The 26,022-nt window shown below is 40.6% G+C and overlaps 1 protein-coding gene across 1 annotated transcript in view; it reads right to left on the bottom strand.

Moving 5' to 3' along the window:
• The window catches only part of LOC126248060 (high affinity copper uptake protein 1-like), a 154,954-nt gene that overhangs the window by 15,642 nt on the left and 113,290 nt on the right, over positions 1 to 26,022 (bottom strand). Inside the window, exons 4-6 of the mRNA XM_049948700.1 lie at positions 10,390 to 10,526; positions 10,205 to 10,303; positions 6,537 to 6,566 (exon numbers count right to left, since the gene is read on the bottom strand). Of these exons, the coding sequence (XP_049804657.1) occupies positions 6,537 to 6,566; positions 10,205 to 10,303; positions 10,390 to 10,526 (266 nt within the window). The remainder of the gene's footprint in view (positions 1 to 6,536; positions 6,567 to 10,204; positions 10,304 to 10,389; positions 10,527 to 26,022) is intronic.

The following is a 26,022-nucleotide window of genomic DNA, read 5'->3' as shown; positions in this document are numbered from 1 at the left end:
GACGTCTAGCAATAGTGAGCCACGTGGACAAGGATGTGGAGATCCCCAAAGCAGGTGGTGGGCATTGAAGTCCCCAACCAGCAAATAGGGGAGTGAAAGCTGACCAAGAAGATGAAGGAGATCAGTTCGTGCCATTGGTGTGGACGATGGAATGTATACAGTACAAAGAGAAAAGTTATATCCAGAAAGGGAAAGACGGACAGCGACAGCTTGGAAGGAAGTGTTTAAGGGGATTGGGTGATAATGCAGAGTATCATGGAGAAGAATCATGAGTCCTCCATGGGCTGGAGTGCCTTCAACAGTGGGGACGCAGCTTTGTTTCCTGAAGACAGAAGATGACCAGCGAGTAGGATCGTAAGAGGATCGATAATTCATCCCGATTGGCTCGAATGCCATGGATATTCCAGTGGATAATGGACATAGGGTGAACAGAAAATGGAGGAATGTGACCAAGGTTGCCGTCAACTCAACGACTGCTCAGAGCTTGTGACCGACAGCATGGAATGGCATTCAGCCGAAGGTAGAAGATCCTGATCCATAGGTTGTTCAGGAGCAGCTCCTGCCACCAGCGATCGGCCAGTTGATCGGCCGCCAGCAGTGCGCCTCGGCGACACAGAAGACGGCCGAGGGCGATTTCCGCCAGGTGGTGCTGTAGATGAGACACGCCTTGGTGGAGAAGGAGATGAACTGGGTTTCTTATTAGCCTTCTTGGAAACATAATGTTTAGGAGGAACCGATGGTTGTGAAGTTGGGGTACGTAAAAAATCTTCACGAGTATGCTCTTTTTTCGAAGTCTTGGTGTCTGACTTTTGGGCTCGAGATTTAGCAGAACCCGATGAAGGGTGAGCCATAGAGTGGGCAGGCGAAAGTGGTGAGGTTTGCGCTGGCCGATCTGACGACCGTAGCACTAAAGGTGAGGTCGCAAGTCTGTGTGGCCGCCTCCTTTGTTGGCTGAGGAGAAGCAAGGACAGTGCTGTATTTTCCTGTCTGAGGCACAGTGGCTGTCGACTGGTGAATAATTTTCGAGCAGCAAAGGTCGACACCTTTTCCTTCACTCTGATTTCCTGGATGAGCTTTTCGTCTTTAAAAATGGGGCAATCTCGAGAGGAAGCAGTGTGGTCACCCATACAGTTGATGCAACGAGGGGATGGAGGTGGACAAGCACCCTCATGGGCATCCTTGCCACACGTAACACATTTGGCCAGATTGGAACAGGACTGGCTGGTGTGATTGAACCGCTGACACCGATAGCAACGCGTAGGGTTTGGGACGTAAGGGCGAACAGAAATTATCTCATAGCCTGCTTTGATTTTCGATGGGAGTTGAACTCAAGAAGACAGTGTGGGTTGGAGTGATGTTCGTGTCAACCCTTTTCGTAACTCTATGAACAGCCGTTACGCCCTGGTCAGACAGGTAGTGCTGAATTTCTTCGCCAGACAATCCGTCGAGGGAATGTGTATAAACGACTCCACGTGAGGAATTTAAAGTGCGGTGCACTTCAACCCGGACAGGGAAGGTGTGGAGCAGAGAAGTACGCAGCAATTTTTGTGCCTGAAGGGCACTGACTGTTTCTAACAACAAGGTGCCATTCCGTAATCTGGAACAAGACTTTACAGGACCTGCAATTGCGTCGACACCTTTCTGAATAATGAAAGGGTTGACCGTGGAGAAGTCGTGACCTTAGTCAGACCGAGAAACAACAAGGAACTGTGGCAACAATGGAAGAACTGTCTGTGGCTGAGACTCAGTGAACTTTTGCTTGTGAGCACACATAATGGAAGATGAGGAAACCATTGCGGAAGAATCCCCCATGATTACCGGCGTCTCCGATGGCGCGCTCCTCCCTTGTGGGGGCCCTCTCTGAGGGCACTCCCGCCTTAGGTGATTGTTCACACCTCAGGTCACACCTCCCGACAAACGGATGGAGGGACCAATCGGCGCTTTCGGAAGGTATCAGCTCGGGTAATCACCCCTCCCTGGGCCTGACCGTTACCAGGGGGTACGTGCGTGTCCTCCCTGTCTACCCGGGGCGGGGAATTACGCGTTACCCCGTCACCAGCTACGCACGAAAATGCGTGGGTCGGCCTTCAGACACGCACAGGGAGGAAGAAAGAGAAATGGAAAAACAAAGAAAGGGAAAGGAAAGAAGAGAGGTCTCAAACGCCGCAGCGGAGGAAAGGGTAAAGAGAAGAGGTAAGGAAAAGAGAAGGACAAAGGAAGGATGAAGACCTACAAGCAGAGAAGGCGAAGAATGCGTTACATTTACGAGCATCCGTCTCCGGACGTAGGCACATACCATACTCCCAGAGGGGGAGAAAGGGAAGGAAAGAGCCAGAGGTGAGGGGTGGGAGGAGGGGGGGTGAAGATAGGGGATAGGGAAGCATGCGGAAAAGGAAGGTATGCAGCCCAGAAAGGAAGGAGGGCCACATTAGCTCGGGGTCCCATGCTCGCTACGCACGTATCCACAAAAGAGTTGTGGACCCCCTGGGGGGTGGAGATGAGGAATTTTCTGGTCCCAGCGACTCCCTCCTCTCTCTCCGTTTCCATCCCACATCATTTTTTGGTGATGAGAATTAAAAAAAAAGTGAGTTTTCATATCACCATTTGACAACAAACAAACATTTCCCTCTGCTTCACTACTGCCTTTTCAAGTTTCGTCCCATTATTGGTGATGGCTTCTATGTTTCATCCAAGCATTTGGTGACGAGTAAACATTCTCATGGGTTCCAGTGCCACCTCTCCAAGATTTGTCACATATTAGTAAGTGACAAAGATTTTTTTCTGGCCCCAGTGCCTCCAATTTCTCCAGTGCCACCTCCAAATTTCACCCGCGAATATATGGTGAAGAGTTATTTTCTTCTGATCTTCACGTCTCATCCACTCCCGGTAGACAGTGTTTTGTTTTGGCTCCAGGGCTCAACATTTTTGCCCCACCATGGGCGATGGCTTCGCCACCTTTGTCCCACCATTGGTGATTGTTTCTAGGTTTCATCCCACCATTTCGTGATTTTGGTAGGGAGGAGGGGGGGGGGGGTGTCAACATTTTAATCAGCTCCAGTTTCGAAGCTTCTTCCCGTTACCTGGCATAAAACTTGAAAAATTTTTTCATCAGTTCCAACACTGCAGTGCCACTATCAACTGGCACTGTTTCTGGCATAGCACCAGAACACACTACCCATTACAGAGTTGTCATGACACTGGAGGTACCCAGCTGTTGCTCCAATGCACCTTCATGGACTACCACCTCTGGACTGAACCGCTGCAGCTTCCTCCTCCTGGCACAGCACCATAACTTGCTACCCAATGCTTCCTCACGCATAGATCTCATGTTAACTCCCACCAGCGAACCTCCATGATCACACTTGTTTACTTTCCCCTGGTCCTGCCCATGCCTAACACACACACACACACACACACACACACACACACACAAAATTTCTGATCCTTTTCTCTGTGCCTAACCTATGCAAGCATTTTACAAATATCCTTTCCATACTTAATTCTCTGGTGTTCCTGCACTCAACTATGCCCTCTGAGCACAATCATTGTCCGTCCCATAACCATCGTTCCCCTCTGGACACAACATTTTTGCATCTCACGTACTTCCACACTCATCCATGCCCTCTGTGCACAATAATTGTACATCTCACAGCATCCACACTCATCATGCCTCCTGGGCACAATAATTCTACTTCTCAGGTGCTTCCACACTTGCAAACACCTTCCAGGCACAGCTTTCCTATCTTTCAGGTGTTCTCACACTCACTTCCACCCTCAGGGTCAATTTTTCCTTCATCCTCTCCATGATGCTCTTGCACCCCTATCAACCATCCAAATGCAGTGTGTCACTATGTTTGATATCCTTGCTGACTCACTCCAGATGGCTGGCTCCTAGGCTGCTGTCACCCTTGCCAGGCACCCCAGGTCTGCCTACACAAGCCTTGCCACAGGTCCAGAATCCCAGTCTCTCAACACAGCCACTGGACATATCTGACACCACTTGCTCAGGGCTATGCCATGATGATTCCTTACGCTATGTCTCCCAGTGGTGCCACTGTCGTTTTATGGGTGGAGGGAGTAGGAGGCCCAATTGTCACTCTCCACACAGGTGTCTTCACCATCTCTTCACCGGGGGAAGGGATACTACTCCTACTAGACAGTAACCTGCAAACCTGCAACACACATGCATCCTGCAGGTGGCCACACTTCAGGTATCATCTGCTGCGGCATTTACAAGCATCTACAGGACAAAGACCAATCCGTGCTCATCCTGCATGTTGGTAAATGTTCTGGACAACAACAATAACATGTGTTTTGTTGTGCATGGAGTCTCTGGAAGCCAACACTAGAGTTGCCCAATCCGCTGACAGCAGAATGCACATTCACGACTGTGGTACTTTGATTGCAGGCACTATTTTTCTACGTCATGTCACATGGCTACCAGCAGCTCACATTAGTATCCATGTGCCCTGATAGTATTTAGGCCACCACTCAACCACAGATCAACAGTCCAGTCTCCGCTATCAAATGCATCAATCAGAGCTCTTACTGGGAATCATCATTAGACAGTGTTTAACTTGCAATCTCTATCAAGCTTAGGGCAGTAACTTAACTTCTTCACAATTTGGTCTTAATGCCAAGTACTGAGTGTTATTAACTTCAGAACATTCCAAGTGAACATGAACGTGAACCTTTTTGTTAACTCATTTTGGCCTTTAACCACTCAATCATTATTTACTTTCACTGCTGGGACTCAAAGCACCAGCCAAATTTTAATCTGTAAATAACTTACTCCAAGAAGTAGTTTTTATTTTGTACTTATTAATAAACTTATTCTACAATGTTTCCCTGGGCAGTTCTCATTGCACCACCACTGGCACAAGACACATCAAACCAGTGTTCAAACTGAAGACCACAACAACAGGAATTAGTTATGAAATGGGGAGAAACTGAGGCATATTTGCTAATGTGTGCCCACTGTGAAAAGGATAACAAATTCAAATAATACTGTGGGCTGGAAAATGATACACTGGGAATGGTAAACAGCAGCTTTCAAAAACAGAATGCAGTACTGTTAATGGGCAACTGGAATGAAGATATATGTTTCAGTGACAGTTGTTATCTCAAATGAAGATAAGAAAATGTAATTAACCACCACAAACAAAACAATACATGTGCCAATATTGCAAATATTAGTTACAGTATCTGATGCCAATGCTTGTGTGCAGACATAATTAACTGAGAATGCACAAGATCTAAAGAAGTTATTCTGGTCTCCAACTCAAAGGGACATGTAGTGAGTGATCATTGAGTTATGACCATTTTAAGCAATTTGTTAACTCTGTTCTGTCTTAATATACTATTCTCAGTAAATTATGATGTTTCATCATCATTAGTGGCTCCCATCCTCAATTCTATTGAGTAGTTGCATCAAATTACACATGTTATTCATCACCATAATCAAATAAGTGTCTGCAAAGAAGGCAGCAGTTGGCTGTATCACAAAACCATTACCAAAATCTAATTACAATACCACCACAGAAGGCAAAAGAAGGTGCTATATCCTGCTAGTAGTGCATGTGAGTGTGTGTGGGCACCGAGTGTAGGGTTGCTGCACTTGTGAACATATATCAAATGCCAACTGTATCAGCACATGCCAGCCACTAGATGCCACCTGTAGTGTATTGCTTATGTTGCACCTTTTGTATGATTCTTTTGTCTTGATATGTGTGGAGTCAAAAGAGGCTTATTTCCATTATTGTTCAACAGTTTATGAATAAAGCCATATTTATGTTACCTGGATCAGTTGTGTGTATTACTTTGTTACTACAAAAGGCCTTACATAGTGTCAGATAGGTTACTGTGCTTCAATACAGGCAAAACACTTAATATACACAAAACGTATGTGTGTGCCTCTCCTGAACCAAAGTTCTGAGTGATTTAACTTTCCTGTATCAACATAGTGGAATCTCTGCCTGTCCTTCCTTCCTGTTTTCTTGTTAAAAGAGTCAAGACAGCTATGATGGTGTTTGTTTCTGGATATATTCATAAGTCATAGCATAGTTTTCATTAAATTTCATAAGTATAATGTGATTCTTTAATGTGCAGTCTTGGTAACGTTCTGTTTAAAGCACTGCCAAAAGTATTAAACACAATTATACTGGGACAATCTTGAGCATATACAAATAACGGGGAGAGGGGGGGATTCAGTAGGGGGAAGGAGAAAGAATGAGTGTGTGCCAGTAAATATATCTGTTATGAGGAGACAATGGGGAATTTTAGTGAAGGAAATTGTATCATAATACTCTTAAATCAATGTATGATAATGCGCTTTACACCACTATGATATCATTTCTTAAAAGTGAATCAACCATAAATTTCCTTCTTGTGTGTTAGTATTTATAGTGAAGCTTAACTACCAAAATAACATGCTCTAAAAACCACAAATCTACAAAAACTAAAATTAGCTTGCACTACAAACATAAACCAAATAGTTTCTAGATATCTGGCATGCATTCACATTTATTGAAACTTACGGTTGCTTGCGTATAACTTCTCCTATAACACTGCAGCGAAATAGAAAGAAAGGAAAATATTTCAGTTCATATTGAAACAAGTAAAATGTGATTATCTTAGTAACAAAACACTGATATAAATAATACTCATAACAGTGTCAGTACAGGATTCATTGTTAGAGGAAATGCAAGACATCACTAATCTAAAGAAATGAAGTCGTGTCTGTCCAATTAACAGAACATTGTTAGGACAACAGTTTCCTTATGTCTGAAAAAAATACTTTTCTCTCAGAACTCTTAATCAACATTTAATTTTGCTAAACTCAAATACATATATCCATGTTGCTTGCTATTGATACCTTGGCCTTAAAAGAATGATACAGGGATCAAAGATATAAACGATGGAATTTATAAAGAGGGAAACAAAAAGGAAAGGGAAACATTCTGCCAAGGAAGTGCAAGCACTGAGTAAGATAGTGATAAAAGGCTAAGTAATAGACATTCCATGAGGTGAGGATACAAGAATGACAGTAGTAAATGAAGGCACAAAATATAGGGTGTCCCTCACAATAGTTGTCAGGCACACTTTCTCTTACATTTTGGCAGTTATCTGCTATTTGGTTTTTGTAATACTGTTCATCAAATATTTCAAGTCATGCCTGCTGGTGACAGAAAGTGTTGGTTTGTCTCCCATAAGTAATAAAATTATTTTTAAAGAGGATGTTTATGCGCCCATTTGAAAGAGCAGCCCAAAATGATTCTACTACAAAGTTCATTTCATCAATATGTGTTAACAGGGACATTAAAACACGAAAAAGTCTAATACTCTGACAGGCACTGACTGCTCAGCAGTGCTGCTCAGTCACTGCTGGAGTACTGGTTATTCTATGTGTCTTAATGTCCCTGTTAATACATATCGATTCAACAAATATTGCAGTAGACTAATTAGGACTGTCGAATGGGCACTTAAAATTAAACTTCAAGAAACATTTTGTTCTTAACGGGAAACAAGCTGGTGCTTTTTGTTGACACTGGGTGTAGCATGGAAGATGTAATGAGCAGTACTTGTTAGGGGTAGGGGTGAATGCAGATACACACTGCAAAACAAAATTGCAAATGAGTGGTGAAACACCAGAGAATATGCACCTGATGAGCCTTTGAAGATGCATGCATGCATGCCCCCCCCCCCCCCCCCCAACCACCACACACACACACACACACACACACACACACACACACACACACACACACACACACACACACACACACACAGAGGCATGCACATGTACCTGAATGAATGCTTACTGAGCACAAAGGCATGAAATTGGAGAGTAAAAATAGGGTCCTATTTCAGCACCAAATGTGCAGGCAGTTAAATTTGTGACTGTGGAAGCTATAATGAATGCATATTACTTAGCCATTATACTGTCATTACTGCCAGAGCTCAGCAAGAGGATCAGGGTGGCAGTGGGGTGGTTTCTGCCTAGAGGGGAAATTTTCAGCGTCAATTTAAGTATGTTTTCCCTCCAAGAAGAGGAAAGTGGCCAGGGATTAATAGATGTGATGGCAAACTGTGTCCACCTCTGTAGCTGAGTGGTCAGCACATCTGACTGCCATGCAGAGGATCCAGGTTCAATTTCCAACACTGCCAGTGATTTTTTCTTGGTGGGAGAGTTGGAATGAGGTGCACTCAGCCCCATGATGCCAGCTGAGGAGCTACTCAAATGAGAAGTAGTGGCTCCAAGGCCAGGAAATCTGACAATGCCCAGGAGAGTAGTTTGTTTATCCCTTAACCCTCCATACCACATCTCAATGACACTGTATGGCAGAGGATGACACAATGGCTAGTCAGCATTGCATGATCCTCCGAGCCTGTCTGTACAGTTTACTTATCTTTTATGACTAAATGCAGGGCTTCGCTCTTCAAGAACATGACAACTGGTTTGTGGACACATCCAAATATTGTGACAATGAACGCAATACAATCAGTAAGACTTGATTGGAGATCTTCTATTTACATGAACAGTGTAAATTACAAACTTAACATTTTCAGATATTCTTCATTGAGCAGTTACTAACAAAAAGTACAATGCAACTCACATCTACAGGGCACCCACACATAAATAGGGTTGAGAACTAGCATGCAAAATAACAGAAGTTTGTAACTGAAAAGAAGTTAGAATTGCTGTAATTAGCTGCACAGGCATTAACAACATAACAATAGCACTACATGTGTGTCTGTTTCCTGAAGTTAAAAGAAAGTGCACCAACCAGCTCCTTGGTCCTTTTGTACAGTACACAGCCAGAGAGAAAAAATAATTCCTCTTTACAGCTTCCAAACATACTTACATGTAGAATTCAATAACTATAAGAGAATGTACAATTTTTAAAAATGCAAAATTTTCCAGTGACAGTATTCCCAAACAGATTATGTTCTAAGAGGAAAAATAGTGAGCTGATAGATGAAATGGCAGCCTTCTACTCTATTTATTTCATCTTCCATTTAAACTTGGTTTTGTTCCAGTGTTAAAAAGGTGTTGTTATAAGAGTTATATAAAACAGAAATAAAATATGCTGTTGGAATGAAGTAGGCAATCTAATTCATACAAGATGACCACAAAAGCCTAAAGCAGTTTATAGGACTGAAAATTGTGGTTTGAGACTTTTCTGTAGATATATCACAACGGAATGCATTAACAACCAAATGATAAATTAGTGCTTGGTAGAGGAACATCAGGATGCAGAAGAAGAAAGTAGAGTGCCATGACCCAGAAGTGACAGTAAAGGTGGCTTTCAAATAGAAGTTGAATCCTTTCCACGTGCAGTTACTGAAGAATGCATAAAGATTTCATTTTATGAATGCTGGATTTACCATCTTTTTTACGTGTAATGCAATTAACTTATTTATAATCCTAATGTATTGATAGTTAAAGAGTTAATAAATTGTGTGAAAAATGGAATAATTTTGCATAAAAACTAGAAAAATAAACAGTTGGAAAAAAGCGGATAGTTCCTAAATTACAAATGAAAAGATCTGACATATACAATACTCAGTAGGTCCTGGGATTTATTCTGTCATTTATTATTTCTGTCATTTCTGACAATGCTTTGTTAATGTAAGAAATGCCAAACTGCACCATAGTACTGTAGAGTAGAAGTCAAACTATAGGTTACCCTGTAATTATCTGGGTGAGTCAGTTCAAAGATCAGAGGAATACAAAGACAAACTACTTACAATAGGGCCACAACTAATAAAACACAATCAGTTTCCAAATCAACCTTTAGGCTGAAGATAGCTTTATGTATTGGATGCTGAATCAATTTTGAATTCCTTCATGGATTCTGTGTCATTGATGCTAACAATAAACTTCTGGTGAATTATTATATATTTTATGAAATTCTACGTGCAAATTCTGATTGTGCTAAAATAATCAATTTCTCTTCCTTTTTGCAAAGTGTCTCTGAGAACAAAAAAAATTTTAAACTATTCAATTCAGCATTAATTTAATCTCTTTATTTATTAGTGCAATAGACACAAAAATATTCTTAAAAATCATCTTCCTCCACAACTGCAATAAATCATCATCAAAAAGTTCTGAAAGTTTCAAATTTAATTTCACTGAGATGGTGTAACGTATCAACAGTACTGAAAACTCAATTCTTTAGCTTTATGATGTCACAACACTTACTGTACAATCCGGTTATCTTCAGAAGTTGTGTTCTTTTCCCCTGGTTCAGAGACAGACCTATATTGTAGCCCATTGTATGTTTTCCAGAAGAGATACTCTCTAAGAAAGAAAGAAAAATATTGTAGAACAAGATGTATTATTGAATCTTTAAATTAATGTTGTATGTTTGTTTCACTAAAATGTACCTGTAGTACTTCAGTCCTTCATACAGTGCAGCCATGAATACGATGCCAATAATGGAGCCAATAAGACCTCCAACAGAATTTATCTTCCAACCATCAAATAAAACTGTTTCAGTATAGCCTGTGTGGAATGTCATTGCCTGTGAGAAACAGTTCATTTCATCACATTTGACATTCTCATAAATTCTTAAAATAATTACACTAGAAAATTACAAAGGACCTACAGTTCAAAGATTGTGAATGTGTTTAATAAAATTTGGTAATTTCATTAATATAAAATAAATCAAAAAATGTGACTCAAAGTAGCAGGAAACCTGCATATTCCCATGAAACAAATTCTTGAGAATTAACTTAGTAAGTTTTAAAATTAATTCCCTTAAAAATTTTCTATTAAAAGTGTTACCACCATAAAATTTAATTGATTATGTCCATCAGAGACAAATTCGTGTTTCAGAATGTGACTGAAAATGTAATACACAGAAGAAAATGTGACTAATCTTACATTTAAGATCTTTTCTGTGAAATGGCCTCAAGTGTAAAGGAATTTAAGATAGTTTTCTCATTCATAAGTTTTCATTCTTTTTTCTTATATTGAATATTTTGTAGTCCAAAGAAACCATGCACAGAAGTACATTTCTTTTCTTGAGTCACCAATGGAAGTACGATATTATTTGAGTAGCCACGATGCAAAAGCCGCTAAATGCATTTTTCGTTGATTTTGAGTTGCACAGACTGCAATATAGATTTTTTCTGTGCCTATATGACGGAATGGGTTTTAGGATGTAAAAACCAACTATAAACCATTGAAAATGGCTGTAGAAAATTGTGTTTAGTTGCAAAAGGTGATAATTGCACATAGTCTTTGGGTGCAAATCCCACTAAATATCCAACATTTGCAATATCTACCAAGTTCAACAGGCATGGCAGTCACTGTGCCATGTCCAGGTGCAAAGCATGCCAACTGACATCAGGCTTACCAATCTAGACACTTACAGCTACTTTTCAGTTTGTTACAATTGGAGGAGATATTATTCTCACTCAGTGTTAGGGTGGCTGCACTGAAATGAACATGTATGCAACAATGAAGCTCTCGCTGCTGATGCATTGTTGAAATATATGCCAGTAAGCACAGTTCAGCTGATCAGCAGTGTGTTTGTTGATATATTTGGATGAGTGTTTTGAAAAAAGGAGTGATTTTGTGGATGGTTTAAATGCAGAAGATGGTACAAGCAAAGTGGGAATAACTGAAACAGTAGGAATTCAACAAGAAGCCAAACCTGTTGTGGTAGTTGCAAATGACCAGAATGATCCTAAGGGCAATGGTCCCTCCCAGGAAAGGAAAAGGTGTTCTGATCAGAGGAAGAGAAATGTTCCCAAAACAGAAAGGTAAGAACATGACATCTATTATTACAGCAATGTTGCGCAATGAAAACTGTGTTGACACTAATTTTTACGACATAATCTCAACAAAATCATGGTATGATCTGTGCTCTCCTCTACACAATGCTGTAGTCCAACCAGTTTAATGGTCAAGCAAGGAATGAGCATGATCATCCATAGTTGTGCTATGGACTACACTTACACTGTTGCCAGACTGCTCCCAGATTCAGTTTCGCAGGAATTGTCCACACAAGAGGATTTTAAGCAACCACTGGAGGAGGGGGTGTTGGAAGTAAAAAATGAGATTTCCTACAAATCATGTGGTTTAATCATGCCTTTTTATATACATTATTTGATTTTTTTAACTTAGCTCATTGTGCTTAATACCTATTTATTTTGTCTGCCTGTACAGACTTCTATCTACTCTTCAAGACCTGTGATGTGGTCCACCCCTCCCCCCGCCCCCCTCCTCCTCATCACCTTTTACTGCTTCTACATACTTAAGTGAGGGACTTTGTTTCAAATATAAACCCATAGCCTTCCCAAAGATGCCCGATTGTAAACATCTCTTCAGAAAACTAAGATGTAATGGACTTACCATGCAAGACTTAAGAAAAATTCAACAAACGTTTTACCCAAAAAGTACCCCGTGAGTGGCAGCGACGTAGCTCAACATGTCTCTACCATATCTTCTGAAAGAAGATCCAATGAGGGTGGAAAAAAGAAATAAACTACCACTGCCCATTTTTCTCTATCAAAAAAAGAGAGGCGAGGAGATCAAAAATGTTGCTGTTTGCAAAGCAGTTTCTTTGTCAATTTTGCAAATTAAGAAGGATAGAGTTACTGGATTGTGCCACAAAATTTTAGACCAAGATGCAGTTCCCATTGAGATGAGAGGAGGTGACATAAGAACCAAGCTGTATGAAATGAAAAGAGAGAATGTGAAAAACCACATTAGAAGTTCATCTCTTTAGAACATCACTGCTCGCGAGGAACCAGCACCAAAAGAAACTAACCAGCAAACTGAGCAAACGAAGGTAAATTGTGAAGAGAACCCTGAAAACATTGTCGAATATGATTACTACAGGTGCATTTTTCGAAAGATTTCAATACTGGCTTTGGTGGCCAACATTTTGACGACAGTTACTTGACATGCTCATCACTGGGAAATCATAATGAAGAGAAAAAATGAAGTGCCAAAAAGGAGAGCCTGCAAACCCAGGTCAAAGTCCACAATATGAGAGCTGACATGTTCTACACAAATCTGAAAGTAAATAATGAGGGTGAAATAACTCTCAGCTATGATTGTCAAAAGAATCAAGTACTACCAAAGGTGCCAGACCAAGCAGCCTATTATTCCCATCATAAGTACCACTACAACTTTACAATCTGCCAGGGCTCCTCGGAGTCCTCCCCAAGAAAACTGACACAGTGTTTTTGTACATTTGGTTGGAACACGAATATGCCAAAGGATCAAACTAAATAGTATTAATGGTTCACCACAGACTAACTTACCTAAACTTCGAAGGAGCAGAAAAATTTCAGTTGTTTTGTCACGGATGTGGGAGCCTACATAAAAACACGATGCTCAGCATGCTATGTCACTGGTTTCTTCTCAAAGTTCTTGACAATCTAGAAGAAATAGAACTGCGGTTCCCAATAGTGGGCCACTCTTTCAGCCCACCAGACAGGGTGTTCGGTAACACTAAAAGAAAACTTCACAAGTTGAGCATCATTGTACACCCCTCTATGTACATTCAGCACAAGATTGGAAAGAATATATGGAAGGCTTGGTGAAAGTTACTTGCAATTAGCATTTCCAGATTCAAAAAGCCATAAAATTGTGGAGCAAAACCAAGAAAATTTGTCTAGTTCATGGAGAGACCTCTTACAGTTTTGAAGTTGGAGAGGGGAAGAGCATCCTGAACAGGGGAAAAAATTTCAGCAAAGCAAATGTTCCAACACCAATTACAGCAGATGTACAACTTTCAGAAACTTGGTGAGGTGAGAAAGCTTTTTGAGCTTTACTTTGGTGAAGACTGGGCTACCAACAACAAACTCAAATTCTACAAGGATGTTGGATGAGCAGGAAGCCACACCTACAGTTGCTCCTCCTGCTGCCAACCATCAGAACAAGAAAGAAACCAGAACTGATTTTGAGTTTATGGACAGTGTTGAGGTCGATGTCATTTAAACACAATTTTCAGCTGGTTTTATTTTCTAAAATTTTGTTGATGTTTTACTAAGATGCAATTTGGAGCTTACTTTATTTTCTACATCACCTCATGATGTCAAAAGCACAATGGTGTATTCTTTTTAAATCCGTAAGTTAAACAGTCATTTATTTTTGTTTTTGATGTTAAATAAGTCACTTTCATATTTTTACATGCCAATTTTGCAGAATTTGAAATAAAACATATTCTGTTTATATATTGCAGAATTAAAGTCCATCCTTCTGTCAGTTCTAACATATCGATTCAATTATGAAACAAACATTTGGTTGCAAAACCCACTGTTGGATGATATGTTTGCAAAACCTGCTAACTGCATAAATCTGGTGCAAAAATTGCTAATTCAATATTTCACTTACAATTTTAATGTATGAAACATAACCACAGATTTCACCCATTAATACTGAGTATTTAATTAATGATATGAATATAAGAGAGGGAAACATTCCACGCGGGAAAAATATATCTAAAAACAAAGATGATGTGACTTACCGTATGAAAGCGCTGGCAGGTCGATAGACACACAAACGAACACAAACATACACACAAAATTCAAGCTTTCGCAACCAACGGTTGCTTCGTCAGGAAAGAGGGAAGGAGAGGGAAAGACGAAAGGATGTGGGTTTTAAGGGAGAGGGTAAGGAGTCATTCCAATCCCGGGAGCAGAAAGACTTACCTTAGGCGGCAAAAAGGACAGGTATACACTATACACTCGCACACACACACATATCCATCCGCACATACACAGACACAAGCAAATATTTCGTCTGTGTATGTGCGGATGGATATGTGTGTGAGTGGGGGGTGTGTTTCTCACTTGCGCGGCCCTTAGGAATCCAGTCAATATGGAGCCCTTCTAGGGAGTGGACCATGCATTCTGTGTGCGAGAATTTTACAAAAACAGTGACCGTAGCTGGGTGGAAATTTTGCACTGATCATACAATGCATAATGTAAATGATGCTCCAAGTGTTCCCTTTATCCGGAAATGCATCAAAATGTTTGAGTCCACGTCAACACTGACCAAACCAAAATCCAGGTGATACAGGTTATAAAGAGTGTGTGGATCCAGGGATGGTGTAAATTGGCCTGTTCACAATGATCCTAACCTCTCCATTCATAAGTGTGCAAGTTCTTTAAATGTGAGCTGATCATCACTTCAGCAAATTCTGCAAAAAGACCTTAAACTGCACCTTTACAAATTTCAGTTGGTGCAATAATTGAAACCTCAAGATTCCAGACATAGGCTGCAGTTCATTAGTGATATGACTGAGTGCCCTTCATTTAGCATCATCTTTTTTCTGGCAAGGCTCATTTCACCTGAATGGTCACATTAGTAAGCAAAATTGCCACAACTTGAGTGCAATGAATCCTAAAACAGATGCATGAGAAACCCCTTCATTTGCCAAAAGTTAGTGTATGGCCTTCGATATTGCCCTGAGGAATAATTGGCACATACTTGTTTGAGCACAAGAGTTACAGTGAATTCAGAACATTGTATGATGATGATAAATGAATTTTTGTAGCTGAATTGCAAAACTTTCCCAGTTATAAGCAAAGAACATGGTTTCAGCAAGACAAGGCCACAGCACAGACATCCAATGCATCTATCCTGTGAGTTTGACAGATTTTCCCTGGCCAATTGATCTGCAGGAGGGGGTGACATAAATTGGCCACCACGCAGTCCAGATATGAGCCACATGATTTTCTTTTTCTTTTTTTTTTATTTATTTTTTATTGGGGATATATCAAATCCATAATGAAGTGACAGCCATCCCACTGTCAACATGGCAACGTGTCATGCAAAATTTTGTTCGTCAGTTAAATGAGTGCTGTAGGCATGCTGGATTGCATTTAAATAAATTTAAGAAGTAAATTCCTAAACTGTATATTTCAATAATAAATAAAAATTTTGTCAGTAGGCTTCAATCTCCATTCTGTTTTGATGCATCAAATATAAACTTTCTTTTTAGACAACCTGTAAAAATGTCCTTGTATGCTTTTGGGACAGTAAATAGTGTTAAAACACAACACAAAATGCAAATTACTCTCAGCCATCTGTCACTATAAATAACCAGTCAATAGATACCAACACTGTTTTCAAATTCCTAGGTCTGTGGGTTCAAGATAACTTGAAATGGAATACACATACAGGAAAGGTAAATGCCAGGATCTGTACTGGCTGTTATGCATTGAGTGTGCTGAAAACATGCACTAGCCTGAAAACATTAACCAGTGCATACTACGCTTATATACAAGCCCACCTAAAATATGGTGTAATATTCTGGGGAAATGCTCCAACTGCTCTGAGCACATTCAGAATCCAGAAGAGAGCATTAAGGATTATTAATGGGAGCAAACCCAGAGACTCCTGCAAACCCATCTTCAGAAAGTTAGAAATCCTAACACTGCCTTGCCTCTACATTCTTGAGACTCTAAAATTCTTCAGAAAACATATAGTGCCAACTGACCCCAGAGTCGTAAAAAATAACCAAATACATGAACACAACACCAGGAAAAACGCAAACCTGCATGTTATACGTACAAATACTCAACTGTGTCAAAAGGGAGTTTTCCACATGGGCCTTCAACTGTTCGACAATCTTCCCACTAATATTAAGTCCATTGAAGATAACATAGAATTTAGCAAAGCCGTGAAGTCATATTTGTTGTGTCACTGTTTTTACTCTGTAAATGAATACTTAGACAAGTAATCTTGCTGTTTGTGCTAAATTGAAAACATTGAGCAATATAATACATTAGAATACTATAGGCTTACATTAATACATGTTAACAATGTTAAATGACATTTTCCGACATCTGCAACACACTGTGTACCAACAGATCACATGGAATAAATAAATAAATAAATAAAGACAAAACTTCCAATGTGTCTCTAGAGAAGTTTACAATGAGTGTGCATACCAGATTTGACTTATGGCCGTGAATCATCGACTTTTTATGCCAAAACAAGCCGAGAATTGGGAACTGCTCAGCGAGCTGTTGAAAAATACATGATGGAAATTACTTGAGAGAGGAGAGAGAGAGAGATTAAGAAATGGACTTTTTTATTTATTTATTATTTATTATCCTTTTTGCATGTAGTTAGCAACTGGTGACTTTTGCAATCATCATAGCATTTTTATACAATTTTTGTAGAAACAGTAGGAGTTTGCAATTCACATGTACAAGGAGCCACTTACGAGTGATGCACTTGCCAATATATGGCACAGTACTTCATAATGCAACATACAGTTATTACATAATATAGGTATTTGAATTTACAGCTTGTTGTTTATTACAATCACCTCAGAGTAGTACATCACATAGATAGAAGAGTTAGGCCTACATTTAAGAGTAGCTACATTTTAATATCAGTATTCATTCAGTGTCTACAAACATTTGAGAGTTAAGAATGATTTTAATTTCCTTTTGAATACTTTACCTCTGTGGCATCTTATAGCACTTGGCAGTTTGTTAAACCATATCTGGCCATTAATCCAAGGACTATGATCTGTTGTCTTTAGTTTAGTTCTGTTTCTGAAGAAGCAATATTTTTGTCTTGTATTATGGGTATGCACATCAGAGCACTTAGTTTCATTATTTTTATGGTCCACAAAGAATGTTATTAATTTGTACAGATACAAGGAATATACTGTTAGATATTTATATCCGCAGCTCGTGGTCATGCGGTAGCGTTCTCGCTTCCCGCGCCCAGGTTCCCGGGTTCGATTCCCGGCGGGGTCAGGGATTTTCTCTGCCTCGTGATGACTGGGTGTTGTGTGATGTCCTTAGGTTAGTTAGGTTTAACTAAGTTCTAGGGGACTGATGACCATAGCTGTTAAGTCCCATAGTGCTCAGAGCCATTAGATATTTATGTTGAACAAACATTTCCCTTCACGAATCTCTGTATCCTATTGAAAGACATAATTAGGACTGTACTGAAAATATATATGGAATGTGTAGTCAGGTAAATGAATGGAAAGATAAAGGAAGTTATCTTCTGAATTCCAAGAGGTAAAAAAAGAGTCAATGACCAAATACAAGATGGGTAGGTGGCAGAAAATATGCAGGAACAAAATGTATGGTTCTTCCAGTCTTAAGAGTTAGAAGAAAACACATACTTACACAATGAACACAATTTTAAATTTACATGATAGGACCCATACTTTGATGAAATGTCTAGCAACAGTTGTGAGACTAATGAAATAGCAAAGACACTTTACCTTAAAATGCCTATTTACACATAAAAGCAAACAGCTCAGAGTCATACATTTATTGACTTATGTTCAAAACAAAAATCGACACCAGAACCTGGTTCCTCCTCTCCCGCTATCTACCATTTTTTTCCCTTGGGTGATTTATTTCTCCTGCCTTCACCTGAGTGTGGAAGGTGGGTATATCTTCACTCCTGCATTTCCCCTCACATCCTCTCCACATTTTAAGAGTGAGTGATTTTTAGCCCTCTCAATCACTGTATACAATCTACCCAGGACTTTTCACTATTGCAATGGAATTTTGGTAGTGTAAATAATAATTAAAACAACTGATGCTCTCAGGAAATATGCATCTTTTCATTGTGGATGGCAGCATCCATAGTGTCAGGAGCTTATTAATTATGATAAATGAGTAGCCTAGATGCAAAAGCCACTAACTGCATGATAAGTGAAACTGAGGTAATCATGGAAAAACTCGTCCCATCCAAGCTATTAAAGTAAAAGGCTTCATTTGTTCTTTAAAAATAAATAAAAATAATTAAATACTCAATATATCTAAAAACAAAGATGATGTGACTTACCATATGAAAGCGCTGGCAGGTCGATAGACACACGAACAAACACATACATACACACAAAATTCAAGCTTTCGCAACCAACGGTTGCTTCGTCAGGAAAGAGGGAAGGAGAGGGAAAGACGAAAGGATGTGGGTTTTAAGGGAGAGGGTAAGGAGTCATTCCAATCCCGGGAGCGGAAAGACTTACCTTAGGGGGCAAAAAGGACAGGTATACACTTGCACACACACACACACATATCCATCCCTCTTTCCTGACGAATTCAGAAGATAACTTTCTTTATCTTTCCATTCATTTACCTGACTACACATTCCATATATATTTTCAGTACAGTGCTAATTATGTCTTTCACTAGGATACAGAGATTCGTGAAGGGAAATGTTTGTTCAACATAAATATCTAATGGCTCTGAGCACTATGGGACTTAACAGCTATGGTCATCAGTCCCCTAGAACTTAGAACTACTTAAACCTAACTAACCTAAGGACATCACACAACACCCAGTCATCACAAGGCAGAGAAAATCCCTGACCCCGCTGGGAATTGAACCCGGGAACCTGGGCGCGGGAAGCGAGAACGCTACCGCACGACCACGAGCTGCGTACATAAATATCTAACAGTATATTCCTTGTATCTGTACAAATTAATAACATTCTTTGTGGACCATAAAAATAATGAAACTAAGTGCTCTGATGTGCATACCCATAATACAAGACAAAAATATTGCTTCTTCAGAAACAGAACTAAACTAAAGACAACAGATCATAGTCCTTGGATTAATGGCCAGATATGGTTTAACAAACTGCCAAGTGCTATAAGATGCCACAGAGGTAAAGTATTCAAAAGGAAATTAAAATCATTCTTAACTCTCAAATGTTTGTAGACACTGAATGAATACTGATATTAAAATGTAGCTACTCTTAAATGTAGGCCTAACTCTTCTATCTATGTGATGTACTACTCTGAGGTGATTGTAATATATATTATTTTTGTAACAACAAGCTGTAAATTGAAATACCTATATTATGTAATAACTGTATGTTGCATTATGAAGTACTGTACCATATATTGGCAAGTGCATCACTTGTAAGTGGCTCCTTGTACATGTGAATTGCAAACTCCTACTGTTTCTACAAAAATTGTATAAAAATGCTATGATGATTGCAAAAGTCACCAGTTGCTAACTACATGCAAAAAAGATAATAAATAATAAATAAATAAAAAAGTCCATTTCTTAATCTCTCTCAAGTAATTTCCATCATGTATTTTTCAACAGCTCGCTGAGCAGTTCCCAATTCACGGCTTGTTTTGGCATAAAAAGTCGATGATTCACAGCCATAAGTCAAACCTGGTATGCACACTCATTGTAAACTTCTCTAGAGACACATTGGAAGTTTTGTCTTTAACACTATTTACTGTCCCAAAAGCATACAAGGACATTTTTACAGGTTGTCTAAAAAGAAAGTTTATATTTGATGCATCAAAACAGAATGGAGATTGAAGCCTACTGACAAAATTTTTATTTATTATTGAAATATACAGTTTAGGAATTTACTTCTTAAATTTATTTAAATGCAATCCAGCATGCCTACAGCACTCATTTAACTGACGAACAAAATTTTGCATGACACGTTGCCATGTTGACAGTGGGATGGCTGTCACTTCATTATGGATTTGATATATCCCCAATAAAAAATAAATAAAAAAAAAAGAAAAAGAAAATCATGTGGCTCATATCTGGACTGCGTGGTGGCCAATTTATGTCACCCCCTCCTGCAGATCAATTGGCCAGGGAAAATCTGTCAAACTCACAGGATAGATGCATTAGATGTCTGTGCTGTGGCCTTGTCTTGCTGAAACCATGTTCTTTGCTTATAACTGGGAAAGTTTTGCAATTCAGCTACAAAAATTCATTTATCATCATCATACAATGTTCTGAATTCACTGTAACTCTTGTGCTCAAACAAGTATGTGCCAATTATTCCTCAGGGCAATATCGAAGGCCATACACTAACTTTTGGCAAATGAAGGGGTTTCTCATGCATCTGTTTTAGGATTCATTGCACTCAAGTTGTGGCAATTTTGCTTACTAATGTGACCATTCAGGTGAAATGAGCCTTGCCAGAAAAAAGATGATGCTAAATGAAGGGCACTCAGTCATATCACTAATGAACTGCAGCCTATGTCTGGAATCTTGAGGTTTCAATTCTTGCACCAACTGAAATTTGTAAAGGTGCAGTTTAAGGTATTAGTTGGTTTTACAGTAAAGACTGGGGAAAATGTGACTGCTCAATCTTGGAGGAGAGAAGAAAACTGGTATTTGCCAAGTTCTCGCACAGGCAGTGCAAGAGGATACTGGAGATGCGGTCAATGAGTGCAGTTTTTGGCAGCGAGCAGCCATCTAACTGGCACTAAGGTAAAAATCTGAAAAACCATGCCTGTATTAGATTGTTACTGGGTCGAAAAACTCAGGTATTCTAGCATAGTGAGATTTGAAGTAACACAGAACCGAACAGCTGAGTTTTTGAACACAGACTGGAGAGTGACGACGACATAAATAAGTTTTGAGTACCGGGGGCAGCATTTGCAAGTGTGGAAAAAACTTTATTTTGTTATTTCCCCACAAATCAGCTCCTCTATTAAAGTAAATGAAGATTGTATTTTAGTTCTATTTCTAATCATATGTTTCATTTAATGTAGTTAGTCTATTCTTTAGTTCTCTGAAGAACCCTTATATATTTTACTGTGGCCAAGCTTGTTTCTTCATAAACTGCACGCATTTTTCCAACACAATGAATGAGCCATAGATCTTCAAGACTGAAGTAGACAGAAGGCCAAGCAAGTATAGTAGACTTCATAGGGTATGATGTAGTGAGAAAGTCTATGGAAGTATAGTAGGTTGATAGTCTGTGGTTGTGGGGCTTTTAAAGGTAAAATAAGGTTGGTGACTATCATACTACCTTACAACTGCAGTATTATTTTTTAGTTTAGTGAGACCGGAGAGCCACTTAAGAGAAATTGCATTCTTTAGAAAGAATGAGGTGGGAAAGGACAAGCACATTAGAGTATGACTTTACTGCCAAGCTGTACAGTTTCAGCTTTTAATTGGTGATTGTACATTATTTTAGTCTCATTATATTATATTTTCAAGCCTACTTTCAAACTTGTTCCAGCAATTTCTCCCTTTTGTTGTTTAAGCATACCTGCACTAAAGGAAAACAGCACAATGCGATTTTCAAAATGAAGTGGTTCAGGTATGTTTCATTAACAAATATTGTTTCCACATTATCTCAGTTTAAGAGTCTAAAAACTTTCTCTAGGGCTGTTGAGAATAATTTTGGTGATACAGAATTTCTTTGCCCGATGCCTTCCCACTATCCTGATGAAGTACATGTAAAGGTACAGGAATGATTATATATAAAAAACAGAGGGAAACTCCACGTGGGAAGTGTATATATATATACAGGGTGTTACATAAAGGTACGACCAAACTTTCAGGAAACATTCCTCACACACAAAGAAAGAAAATATGTTATGTGGACATGTGTCCGGAAACGCTTACTTTCCATGTTAGAGCTCATTTTATTACTTCTCTTCAAATCACATTAATCATGGAATGGAAACACACAGCAACAGAACGTACCAGCGTGACTTCAAACACTTTGTTACAGGAAATGTACAAAATGTCCTCCGTTAGCGAAGATACATGGATCCACCCTCTGTCGCATGGAATCCCTGATGCACTGATGCAGCCCTGGAGAATGGCGTATTGTATCACAGCCATCCACAATACGAGCACGAAGAGTCTCTACATTTGGTACCAGCGTTGTGTAGACAAGAGCTTTCAAATGCCCCCATAAATGAAAGTCAAGAGGGTTGAGGTCAGGAGCGCGTGGAGGCTATGGAATTGGTCCGCCTCTACCAATCCATCGGTCACCAAATCTGTTGTTGAGAAGCGTACGAACACTTCGACTGAAATGTGCAGGAGCTCCATCGTGCATGAACCACATGTTGTGTCGTACTTGTAAAGGCACGTGTTCTAGCAGCACAGGTAGAGTATCCCGTATGAAACCATGATAACATGCTCCATTGAGCGTAGGTGGAAGAACATGGGGGCCAATCAAGACATCACCAACAATGCCTGCCCAAACGTTCACAGAAAATCTGTGTTGATGACATGATTGCACAATTGCGTGCAGATTCTCGTCAGCCCACACATGTTGATTGTGAAAATTTACAATTTGATCATGTTGGAATGAAGCCTCATCCGTAAAGAGAACATTTGCACTGAAATGAGGATTGACACATTGTTGGATGAACCATTCGCAGAAGTGTACCCGTGGAGGCCAATCAGCTGCTGATAGTGCCTGCACACGCTGTACATGGTACGGAAACAACTGGTTCTCCTGTAGCATTCTCCATACAGTGACGGGGTCAACGTTACCTTGTACAGCAGCAACTTCTCTGACACTGACATTAGGGTTATCGTCAACTGCACGAAGAATTGCCTCGTCCATTGCAGGTGTCCTCGTCATTGTAGGTTTTCCCAAGTCGCGAGTCAAAGGCTGGAATGTTCCGTGCTCCCTAAGACGCCGATCAATTACTTCGAACATACCGTGCCACGGCTATTGCCCCGTGCTAATCCATACATCAAATGGTCATCTGCCAACTCCACATATGTGAGCATTGCACTGACTGCAAAACCACATTCGTGATGAACACTAACCTGTTGATGCTACATACTGACGTGCTTGATGCTAGTACTGTAGAGCAATGAGTCGCATGTCAGCACAAGCACCGAAGTCAACATTACCTTCCTTCAATTGGGCCAACTGTCGGTGAATCAAGGAAGTACAGTACATACTGACGTAACCAAATTGAGCTCCAACATGGAAATTAAGCATTTCCGGACACATGTACACATAACATCTTTTCTTTATATGTGTGTGTGAGGAATGTTTCCTGAAAGTTTGGCCGTACCTTTTTGTAACACCATATATATGAATATAACAGACGAAAACATTCCACGTGGGAAAAATATATCTAAAAACAAACATGATATGACTTACCAAACGAAAGCGCTGGCATGTTGATACACACACAAACAAACACAAACATACACATAAAATTCAAGCTTTCGCAACCAACGGTTGCTTCATCAGGAAAGAGGGAAGGAGAGGGAAAGACAAAAGGATGTGGGTGTTAAGGGAGAGGGTAAGGAGTCGTTCCAATCCCGGGAGTGGAAAGACTTACCTTAGGGGGAAAAAAGGACACACACACACACACACACACACACACACACACACACACACACTCACACACACACACACACACACACACACACACACACACACGTAAAGGCAAAGAGTTTGGGCAGAGATGTCAGTCGAGGCGGAAGTACAGAGGCAAAGATGTTGTTGAATGACAGGTGAGGTATGAGCGGCGGCAACTTGAAATTAGTGCAGGTTGAGGCCTGGTGGGTAACGAGAAGAGTGGATATATTGAAGGGCAAGTTCCAATCTCTGGAGTTCTGACAGGTTGGTGTTAGTGGGAAGTATCCAGATAACCCGGACGGTTTAACACTGTGCCAAGATGTGCTGGCTGTGCACCAAGGCATTTTTAGCCACAGGGTGATCCTCATTACCAACAAACACTGTCTGCCTGTGTCCATTCATGCAAATGGACGGTTTGTTGCTGGTCATTCCCACATAGAAAGCCTCACAGTGTAGGCAGGTCAGTTGGTAAATCACGTGGGTGCTTTCACACGTGGCTCTGCCTTTGATCATGTACACCTTCTGGGTTACAGGACTGGAGTAGGTGGTGGTGGGAGGGTGCATGGGACAAGTTTTACACCGGGGGCGGTTACAAGGGTAGGAGCCAGAGGGTAGGGAAGGTGGTTTGTGGATTTCATAGGGATAAACCAAGAGGTTATGAAGGTTAGTGGAGTGGGGAGGATTTCATGAAGAATGGATCTCATTTCAGGGCAGGATTTGAGGAAGTCGTATCCCTGCTGGAGAGCCACATTCAAAGTCTGATCCAGTCCCGAAAAGTATCCTGTCACAAGTGGGGCACTTTTGGGGTTCTTCTGTGGGAGGTTCTGGGTTGGAGGGGATGAGGAAGTGGCTCTGGTAATTTGCTTCTGTACCAGGTCGGGAGGGTAGTTGCGGGATGCGAAAGCTGTTTTCAGGTTGTTGGTGTAATGGTTCAGGGATTCTGGACTGGAGCAGATTCGTTTGCCATGAAGACCTAGGCTGTAGGGAAGGGACCGTTTGATGTGGAATGGGTGGCAGCTGTCATAATGGAGGTACTGTTGCTTGTTGGTGGGTTTGATGTGGACGGACGTGTGAAGCTGGCAATTGGACAGGTGGAGGTCAACGTCAAGGAAAGAGGCATGGGATTTGGAGTAGGACCAGGCGAATCTGATGGAACCAAAGGAGTTGAGGTTGGAGAGGAAATTCTGGAGTTCTTCTTCACTGTGAGTCCAGATCATGAAGATGTCATCAATAAATCTGTACCAAACTTTGGGTTGGCAGGCCTGGGTAACCAAGAAGGTTTCCTCTAAGCAACCCATAAATAGGTTGGCGTACGAGGGGGCCATCCTGGTACCCATGGCTGTTCCCTTTAATTGTTGATATGTCTGGCCTTCGAAAGTGAAGAAGTTGTGAGTCAGGATGAAGCTGGCTAAGGTAATGAGGAATGAGGTTTTACGTAGGGTTGCAGGTGATCGGCGTGAAAGGAAGTGCTCCATCGCAGCGAGGCCCTGGACGTGCGGAATATTTGTGTGTAAGGAAGTGGCATCAATGGTTACAAGGATGGTTTCCGGGGGTAACAGATTGGGTAAGGATTCCAGGCATTCGAGAAAGTGGTTGGTGTCTTTGATGAAGGATGGGAGACTGCATGTAATGGGTTGAAGGTGTTGATCTACGTAGGCAGAGATACGTTCTGTGGGGGCTTGGTAACCAGCTACAATGGGGCGGCCGGGATGATTGGGTTTGTGAATTTTAGGAAGAAGGTAGAAGGGAAGGGTGCGGGGTGTCGGTAGGGTCAGGAGGTTGATGGAGTCAGGTGAAAGGTTTTGTAGGGGGCCTAAGGTTCTGAGGATTCCTTGAAGCTCCGCCTGGACATCAGGAATGGTATTACCTTGGCAAACTGTATGTAGAGTTGTCTGAAAGCTGACACAGTTCCTCAGCCACATACTCCCGACGATCAAGTACCACGGTCGTGGAACCCTTGT

This window comes from Schistocerca nitens, chromosome 3 (assembly GCF_023898315.1).
Source record: "Schistocerca nitens isolate TAMUIC-IGC-003100 chromosome 3, iqSchNite1.1, whole genome shotgun sequence".
NCBI lineage: Eukaryota > Metazoa > Arthropoda > Insecta > Orthoptera > Acrididae > Schistocerca > Schistocerca nitens.
The sequence above is the reverse complement of the archived record's forward strand: the minus strand, read 5'-3'. Positions and strand labels throughout refer to the sequence as shown.